The 10300-nt window shown below is 33.2% G+C and overlaps 1 protein-coding gene across 1 annotated transcript; it reads right to left on the bottom strand.

Moving 5' to 3' along the window:
• Positions 1–4660: 4660 nt before the first annotated feature.
• Positions 4661–7570, bottom strand: LOC111205390 (diacylglycerol kinase theta-like). Its single transcript, XM_022701131.2, has 2 exons — positions 6275–7570; positions 4661–5434 (listed from the first exon to the last, which is right to left on the bottom strand). The coding sequence occupies exons 1-2, from the start codon at positions 6684–6686 to the stop codon at positions 4896–4898; spliced, it is 951 nt and encodes a 316-aa protein (XP_022556852.1). The 5' UTR covers positions 6687–7570; the 3' UTR covers positions 4661–4895.
• Positions 7571–10300: the final 2730 nt, after the last annotated feature.

The raw sequence follows: 10300 nt of genomic DNA, 5'->3' as shown, positions 1-10300 counted from the left end.
AATCATCTACTATTGTGAAAAAAAAATTGTATCCTTCATGAGTTGGAGTCTGAAAAGGACCTCAAACATCAAGATGAATCAAATCAAAAGGTGATTGTGAAATATGAGGATTAGAAGGAAAAGACATGCGTTTTTTCTTAGCTAAAGGACAGACATGACACTGACTGTGATGGTCAATTTTACAAGTAGACAAATGAAGGATTTTGGAAAGAATTTGAATTTTATTGAAAGATGGATGACCGAGTCTTTGATGCCAAATGTCAAGTGAATTTTGTAAAACCGAGTGAGCTTCAAAGTAATTTGTAGAAGATACACTTTCAGAAATGTGATGATCCAGGACATATAGATTCTGGTAAAGGTTACTCTGCCCAATCATGTAGTCCTGAATATGCTCCTGAATAGGAAATGGGTTATCAGGAAAAATGTAACATGATTTAGATGAAAAAAGTACAGATATTGTGATATCTTTTGTTAGTGCACTAATACTAAGAAGATTAAATTTGAACTGAGGAGTGTATAAGACGTCAACAAGTGTTAGCTTTGGTGAATGAACTACCGTGCCAGAGACAGTTACGGGAATTCTAGAACCATCAGGAAGAGTCACAATTGTCAGTTATGTTTTTAGTGTTATGCAACAAGGTCAAATCAGCACAAACATGACAGCTAGCACCCATATCAATTATCCAAGCATCATGTATTAAAGTAAGTCCATTCTTCATTCCCGCAGAAATAAAATGAGGGTGATTAGTGTTACCTGAAGGTGGGATATTGAAGGATGTTTGGGGAATGAGATGAGGTTGTGGTTTGGGTGTTGAAGCTGTTCCATTTGGAAGACAAATTGTGCTGCCTGAAATCTGAGAAAACTTGTCTTAGAGAGGATTAACACTCAAGACGTTTAGAAGCTGGTGAACTTGTTCGGATGTGACTGTTCCCAAGCAGACACCTTGTTGATCGTGCATAGAGATACCACCTGTATCTTGAAACACCACGTTAGCTACATTCTCCTTTCGAGGAGGCCAGTTATGTGTGGGGTTTAGAAGTCTGACCCTGAGCTCTGAAGTTGTTGTTATGTTGTTTATAGCCTTGGGGATAGCTATGGAGTTCGTGGCATCGTTGGATGGTGTGACCAGCAAGACCACAGTGTGAGCAGATAGGACGATTCTTGGCCTTGTTATAGCCATTATTGTACGCAGCGACAACATTATCATCAGGAGGGTTGTGCTGAGAGATCTGAAAAGCAACGCCACTGATGCTTTTCATAGATCTTTGTCGTTCTTCCTGTAACACAAGATTGAAGACCCTAGCAATGTTTGGCTTAGGCTCCATCATCAAAAAATTTCCTCTGGTTGCTGTAAACGTATCATTTAACCCTGTTATGAACTTCAATATCTTGTCTTGTTCATCCCTCTCTAGGATCCTCTTTAGGTTTGAACAATCAGGGCGACTACAGCAGCAGGTATAAGGACTCTCATGGTTCTTTAGCTCTTACTAGAGTTGCTTCAATCTTGTATAGTATTCACTCACACGTTGTGAACCTTGAACTTCAGCAAAGATTTGATGTTTAATCTCAACATTTTGTAGCCCATTGCTCTGCTTGAACTGGTCATGAATATCCAGTCACATCTACGCGCAATATCTAGATACATGACACTCTTAGCGATTGGCTTGTCCTCTGCATTCACAATCCAGGTACAGACTATATTGTTGCATCTAGACCATGAAGCAAAATCCGGATGATCACCAAGCAATTTCGGATAGGTTCCATCTACAAACACAACCTTGTTTCTAGCACCTAAGGCCATGAGCTCTGATCGCCGCCAAGTATTAAAGTTCCCTAAACCAGTTAACTTCTCTGAGACAAGAGTAATACCAGGATGATCCGCACTGTGAACATAGAGAAGATTTGAATACGGATCTTGAAGCGATGCTGTTGCGTCAGATCTAGGCATCGTCGGATGTTGAGCTGACGGTGGCGTCGACGTAGAATTGACAACATTTGCATAAGAAGGTGGCATATCGAAGGACGAACTGAACTTGGAGACGAAATCGTAAAATCAAGAATCGGAGATTCGACAAACAGAGATAAAGATCAATAAGCGGAGGATCGCAAGAATGAGAGAGCAATCACCACTGAGATGAAGTGATAGATCGCAAAGAACTCCAGAAGAATCGATCGAACGAAAACGATGACGGAAAAGGAAATACTCATAACATCGAATCGTGAATCAGAGACGGTCGGAGCTGAAATCGAAGAGATCGAAATGGAGTTGAACGGAGCTCACATCGGCGGAAAGACGAAGCAGGAAACGTGAATCTCACCGCTCTGATACCATATTAGAGATCGAACTTCCTAATCAAGAGAAAGTTTGTTACAGAGAAAAGTCTTTTGTATTATTCAACTCAACTGTTTTCTACATGTACTGTATGTATTTATACTCACTACTCTACCGGTTTATACATTAAACCACCGGTTCAATCAATATTATAATCTGATACACTCTAATACATATGAAGTATGAACCTGATAGGCACATATCTGGGGTAATATAACTAACACGTTATCCTTGTGGTATCTTGTTGATTCTCTACATTATCATTTAAAATCCTATGTATATTATATGAAACAAGATCGGTGGGAAGCAAGAGAGGAGGAAGCAATGACAGATTGAGAATAGGAATCTTGCCACATAGAACCCCAAAAGGCCATGACAGATTTAACGATTCCCACGTGGATTGTGGAGCTTCTTGAAATATCACAAGTCACTATATATTTTGAGTCACCCACTCGTAAGTACCGAAGGATTCTTGATATTAGTGTGGTTTCGTTAATTTGGGTAATTGATAGATTAATTTTAATTGTTTTTAAATATATATATATTGTTTGTTGATCAATTCTTAGTTTCTTAGAAAATGAATGTTTTTAACTTAGTCAGTAAAAAATAAACGTCAAATTAAAACCTACAATTCCCTTCAAACAATGCGTGGTTTTTGCAATCAATGGAGGATTTAGAAGTTATTTTGTTCTAGGACAAACATAAAATTTATTAACAAAGTATTGTATATATATAAGAATTCATTAAAAGTTTAAAGAAATACGTTGAAATTTAAAAATCATGGTGGGCAACTGCCCCACCTTTTGTCCAAGTAGCTTCGCCAAATTGTAATGATTTTTTTAAAGGTTTGTGGTGTATTTTTAGTGTTAATTTTGACAAACAAAAATGGGAACAACATGTTTTACATTTAACCAAAACCAAAAATTGGATGGAAGATAAACTGTGAGTGGTGGGTCTCAGTTCTCACTATATATCTGAATGGGAGTTACAGCTGAGGTGCCTCTCTTTTCCAAGATGCCATTAGCATTATGTAGTAGCTTTTTGCCTTTTTTTTCTATGTCTCGTTATGTAAGTATAACATAATAAAAGCCAGATAATTATAAACACACTTTTCATATTTTCAAAATACACCAAAATTAAAGGTTATATACGTTGGTTACAATGTATTCAATTAAGCATCCCCTATATATTAAAAGATAAGCATTACAACGTTTGAAATAGTCATGTGTCATCACTACAATGAGTCTTAGAATCTTTAGAGAATTAGGTTGGTTCATTTAAATATATAATAAGCTTTTTATTAAACTAACCATAAATTTATTATTAATGTTTTTCATTCTTTCCTTAAATAAAAATTACGGAATTGCCTAATGTAGCTAAAGCATATATATGAAAATTAATGATTTTGAATAATAAATATTTGATAAAAAATTAGTCTATTCTCTATCATATTTGTTTAATTTTAAATTAATAAAATAAATTAAACAACTACATTAACCATATAATAAAAATTTATATTTTTCTGTATATGTTATATTTAGATTTTTTTTCAAAACGAATATAGATTACTAAAACTGTTAAAAGTTTCACCTTCAAATTTTTGTGATTCATGGTTTAATTTTTTTTGTTATGATAAAATACAAATGATTACAAAATGATATAAGTAAGAAATTTCATTTAATAAATATTAAGTGTATAAGGTATATATATATATATATATATATATATTAAATTAAATGATATACCATATAAAATATATAAATATTTTTATTTTGAAATTTTCTTTGAAAACATATTTTTGGTAAAAGCTATTGAACAAATATTAACAACTTAATATTTAAATTTTAAACTTAGCCTTGAACTTTTTAAAAAATTATGAATTACTAAAACTATTAATCACACAATGAAGATTTTGTTATCAGTGATTTAAAGTATTTGTTATAAAAATGTACAAATGATTAGAAAATCATATGAGTATAAAACATCATTTAATATATATCAATACTAAAAATATACACTATATGTTAACGTCATTTAAATTTAATTATATACCATATAAAATAGAAAAAAGTGATTGTTTGAATTAATGTAATTTATTTATGTGTTCACATCAATTTAATTATATATGTAATAGTTACTGACTTTTTAATTATTCAATATATATTTATTATTTTATAAATATGTAAAGGAACATATAATATATAAAAATAGTATATATAATATTCGTTTCGCGCAAGGTGCGGATCTTAACCTAGTATGCACGTAAACGTAAAATATTTTACTTGTAAATTCCTGAATTATTAAGGACTGAACAGCACACAACATTATACATTAACATTACTTTAATTAATATCAAAACTAATTAAACATTACACATTGTTCCTATTCTTATTACTTCATCCCCAAATTTAATCAATATAATATCTCCCTCTCACCCAACCCAATAAACATCAATACTCGATCCAGTCTATATGTACTTACCAATCAACACAGCAAAAAAAATACAATCATTTCCATATTCATATAAACACTCCTAACTAATTATCTCCAAAGTTCTCATAATTAGCCCCCTCTGACACGTGGAGTTACCCCAGTAACACCTCCATTTCCTCCACCGCGACCGCCACCACCACCGCCTCTACTTACACCGTCCAAAATGGCTTCACCAACACCTTCACCTAGACCTTCCATCATACCACCAAGAAAATCAATCACAACCTGCGACGCTAACCTCGCCGCCGTTCCCAAAACCGCTGGAGACCTGTCCCTCCCTTTGTGTCCGTTCTCACGAAGGCCGTTCACGGCGGCGTCCTTGGCGCATACGGCATGCAAGTGGTAATCACAAACGGTGCAACGGTAAACCCTCCCGGCTCGCTTACCTCTCTTGCACTCTCCGCAGAGGAACCCGCCGGTGGTGTTGGCAGGGGAGGAAGAGGGGAGGAGCTGTAGAGGGTGGCGATGGAGAGAGGAAGAGGAGAGGGAAGGAGATAACATGGCGCAGCCAGGATGCATCTGGAAACTGCAAGCTTTGCATCTATAGGTGTAACCTTTAGGTGATCTTCCACACACGTCGCATTTTGATTTCATTATTCCTCCTTTAGCTGTTATACATCATTGAAAAAAACTATTCAGCAATATAATATCCTCGAAAGTATAACGTACTAACATGAGACATATTCTATCTTTATTAATTAGTATACGGTTATTGGAATACTTATAGTAGAATTATAAGTTAAAATCCGCATGATGTCGAGCAAAAACATTCACCGAAATAGATGTTTAGCCCTTACGTTGTTCAGTTAGACCATCATTAACGCAGGGTTCTTAGTACATGGTTCTTAGCAGAATATAAGAACCCGACTCTTAACTTTTAACTGAAAAAGTTAAGAGTCGGCTCTTAAATCTCTTATTTAAGAGCTGACTCTTAGCATTTTCAGTTAAAAATTAAGAGTCGGGTTCTTATATTCCGCTAAGAGCTCCGTCCTAAGAACCCCCGTTAATGATGCTCTTATATCTAATGACAAATATTAATACTATTAGCTAGTGATTCAGTTCTAATTATTGTATTAAAGTGCAATTTTTAAGACTTTACGACCTCTTAGAAAGCTTATTTGTTGCTCAACATAGCCAAATTTAATTCTTAATGTTGATGCCCACTTAACCCTATATTTATCGTGTATAAAGCAAAGCATTATTATTCTATGTAAAGTAGCTAATAAATAGTCTAAAATAATCAGGATTTCTTTATAGTGACATGCATCTAGTACTTGGTCTGAAAAACAAACAAAACGAATATAAGATTAGCATCAACACGGAAAAAATGCTGAAGAAAATAAAACCGACCAAGTCCAGCCATTTCCAAAATTACCTCTTGATTTTATTCAAAAAGTTCCGACAAATAAGAGCATCTGAAGAAGAGGGGACATGTAAAAGAAGCGTACCAGGCTTGGCAAAGAAGGGAAGCTGATGCTGGTAATGAAAAGGATGCGACTTAAGTAGAGGAGGAGCCAAAGCACAAAACTCATGGAGCTGATAATCACACTCTTGGCACACGTACCTAATCCCAGCTCCTTCTTCTTTGCACCCTGCACACGTGTAGATATCTGGCAGTTCAACTTTGACAAGCACGTGTTGCGGATGTCCGAAGTGGACCATCTCTTCCCCTTGTATCAGTTGGGGAGATACCGGAAACTTAAATGACCGCGGTCGCCGCGGTTCTCTGTTAAGATCATTAGTATGTATCACGGGGCTTGCGTTTGAAGCAGAACGTCTCATAGCTACAGCTGCGGCAGCGACTGTGGAGATATTATTTTCGGAACTGGAATTGATGACTATGGATTTGCTTCTGCTCATTCTTCTTTAATTTGGAAAATGAAAGCTTTGAGTTGGTGGTGGAAGTTGCGGTTGATTAGGGTTTATGAGTTTTTTTTTTTTTGCGTGGTATGAAATTTGTGGAGTGGTGAATTTTTATAAAATAAATTATTTTCTCAATTGGAGTGGTGGAGTTAAAGAGGTGGAGGTGAGAGTTTATTTATGGTGGCGAAAATATTGGAAACTGTTTTAATTACATTGACAGGTTCTTTGAGAAAGAGAGAGAGAAGAGAAGTGTATGGTTTGCTTTTAGGGTTCTAGAAAGGAAAGAAGATGCTTCGTGGACTTATTTGTCACTAATTGGTTGTGCGTTTTACGTTAAGACCAGTGTTTTTAAAACCGGACCGACCCGATGGTTGGACCGGGTTCGACCATGAACCGGTTATATAGCCGGGTTGGTCTAGTAATTGGTTCGACCATGAACCGGCCACATAGCCGGATTATATTTCAAAGTTATTAAACCAATAAAAACCACTAAAACTATCGAAAATCTATAAACCATCCATATAAACAAGCAACTAATTTATATTTATAATATTTTATGTTTAAAATTGATTTATATTTTAACTATGCATCATGTTTACTAATATTACTTTTATATTTACATACTAAAAAAATATTAAACCATATTATTGAACCAGGTTTGACCCGGTCGAACCATATTGAACCGTGACCCAAAATACTTCCGGTTCTGCTTCCGGTCCGGTTTTAAAAACAGTGGTTAAGACTTAAAGAGTTTAAACTAAATAATGATTGTATATTTTATGTCTATTTTCATTAGCCTAATATATTGGTGCACAAAAACAAAAGCCTAATATATATAGTTTACCATGATATGCCCAGAAATCTAGATATGTCAGTGTTTTCAGTCAAATTCTAAATTAGAAATGTAAACACATCTTAATTAAAGAGGTGGAGGTGAGAGTTTATTTATGGTGGCGAAAATATTGGAAACTGTTTTAATTACATTGACAGGTTCTTTGAGAAAGAGAGAGAGAAGAGAAGTGTATGGTTTGCTTTTAGGGTTCTAGAAAGGAAAGAAGATGCTTCGTGGACTTATTTGTCACTAATTGGTTGTGCGTTTTACGTTAAGACTTAGGGACCTATTGAAAATAGAATCTGCGTAGTTTGAAAATTTTAAGAGTTAATAGATTTTTAAAAGTTAAGTAGATTTGATGAATTCTTACCCAATGTATTGTATAAATTGTCATTGATTATTATAGATTTTCATATATACTTTTCTTTCCAAACTTATCTTTCTATTATTCTTTTTTTTTTAAAAAAAAATTCTTTCATAAAATAGAACTATTTGAAAATTAAATAAAAATTTTGGTCCTTTAATATTTTGACATTTTGATTTGTCTTGTTTGATTTTTGTTTTAAAGTTTTTAAGATCAACCTATGAATTTTCTCATGATTTAATTTTAATATCAAATAGTTATATTTCATGAACGATTTTTTTTAAATGGTTATTTTTAATAATTTCTTTTATCTTTAGTTTTCTTTTTACAATTATCTTTGACTTAACAATAAAAATGTAAAAAAAATCTTGTTGTGTTTGTGTATTTGTGTTTCTGTTACATAGATTTTGAGAATCCTATGACTATATGTGATATTTGTAAAGTTGAGTGTTATGAGTAAAACTAGAGAGAATTTATGTACCAATAACAAAAGAGTTTAATAGAATTATAAAATCAGTAAAAACTAAACTTTTTGAATAATATAGGATTTCCATAGAATTTAAAAGTCCACAAACAAATAACAAAGGATTCTAATAAGATTTTAAGAATCCATAAACCAATAACAATGAAATCTCTAAATTTTAAATTTTTTTCAAAATTTAACTCCCAATAACCCCTCCTAAAAGAGTTTAAACTAAATAATGATTGTATATTTTATGTCTATTTTCATTAGCCTAATATATTGGTGCACAAAAACAAAAGCCTAATATATATAGTTTACCATGATATGCCCAGAAATCTAGATATGTCAGTGTTTTCAGTCAAATTCTAAATTAGAAATGTAAACACATCTTAGTTACCTTTCTTTTGGATTGGACCTTCACACCATTTAACAAGAATCTTTTTGGAGCAATCTCACTCAAGTTCTCTCACGATAAGTTTCTCAAATATTTTTTTTTTGACAAAGAGTTTCTCAAATATATTATACATACTGTATATATTTGAATTTTTTTTGTTGAAACATTTTTTATACATATATATTTTTATACAGTATTAGAAGTACTTTAAATCATTTTGAGATACCCAAAATAAACTATAGTTTTATATAGTTTTTGAGAACTCTTGTAAAAATTCTCCACTGAATATATTCTTAAAAAATCGCATTACGCGCAGGGCCGGATACCATTTAGTAATGATTTTAATAGTTTGGAGGTCTAAATTTTTTTTAAAAAATTTAGGAACTTATTTGCATGGAAATTTTTTCAAAATTTTGGGGACCTGAAATAAGTGTTTTGTTAAGTTTGGTCCAGGACGGGACGCGTTGAAGTTTTCGTTTGTTCACCCACCAAACATTTTATGTTGAGTCATGAGTGTGTGAACAGAAGGAAAGGAGAAGTAAAGGTTCGAAATATAAGAGTTGGTTTTTAAAAAATCACATAACGAGAAATGCTTAGTTCCCTACCAAATCCAGCATTGGAATATATCACAGAAATGTACTGGGACCCGTTTTAATTCCAGTTCTTCGCGAAATCATACAAGTATAGTGATAGTTTCCAAGCAAACCCAAAAGATCAACTATAGAACTAATTTCTTATAGTAACCAATTCAAAAAAGTAGTATTCGTTCCTAGACTTTTGTTCAATGTTTTACTTAGTGGTCGATTTAAGAAAAGGTGTTTTTTTTTTGCTTAAACACATGGTCATTCTATATGATATCATTCAAAATACAATTATCGTTGGCTATTTTAAACGTTAAGAATTTTATATAAATGTTGTTCAGAATCACGAGTTGTTAATTAAATTTCGGGATTAATGCATAAGAATTTCATTTTGTGTGGATCAATAAAATATAGAGAAAAAAAAATCTCAATTACTTGAATATGAGCAACATTTATGACCACACCAGATCATGCATATTGGATGCAGTCGACCGTGGGAATAAGTAATATTCCTCTCTACGAGAAGCTTCTCAGAACGTACATGCTACTGAAGTTAAGAAAAACTCACTCACCGTTTCTTTACTACACTTTTGAAAATATTTATATATTTTCAACCATTTCATGAAAAAAGAACTATAAAATACAAATACCTTTCAGCTATGTATGCGCTGTAAGGGAAGGAGAAGGCATCAACGAACAACAGAGGACTGACACCATAATTAAGATTCTCACTCAATTAAAAGTCTATAAAACACATCAAAGCTTGGGTACAAGTCTTTATTTTAGCCAATTGTTTCGCTTTGTTCAATTTCACAAGTTATTCCACTCTGTCATTTCATCTTCGTCATTAATCATTCATTCCAATTAGACGAAATAAAAACGTAAATAGTTAAGATAGCGAAGCGAATAAAAGAATATTTAGCCATAATTAACAACATGTTATGTTATGAATCATGAAGTGGATGATCCATAACCTA

The sequence above is a fragment of the Brassica napus genome, chromosome C7 (assembly GCF_020379485.1).
Source record: "Brassica napus cultivar Da-Ae chromosome C7, Da-Ae, whole genome shotgun sequence".
In the NCBI taxonomy this organism is placed as follows: domain Eukaryota; kingdom Viridiplantae; phylum Streptophyta; class Magnoliopsida; order Brassicales; family Brassicaceae; genus Brassica; species Brassica napus.
The sequence above is the reverse complement of the archived record's forward strand: the minus strand, read 5'-3'. Positions and strand labels throughout refer to the sequence as shown.

Excerpts from the sequence above, each read along its gene's own strand:
- LOC111205390 (XM_022701131.2), bottom strand. The coding sequence starts at position 6,686 with ATGAGCAGAAGCAAATCCATAGTCATCAATTCCAGTTCCGAAAATAAT. Across the intron at positions 5,435-6,274 it reads TCCCTTCTTTGCCAAGCCTG|CTAAAGGAGGAATAATGAAA; the intron begins GTACGCTTCTTT and ends GATGTATAACAG.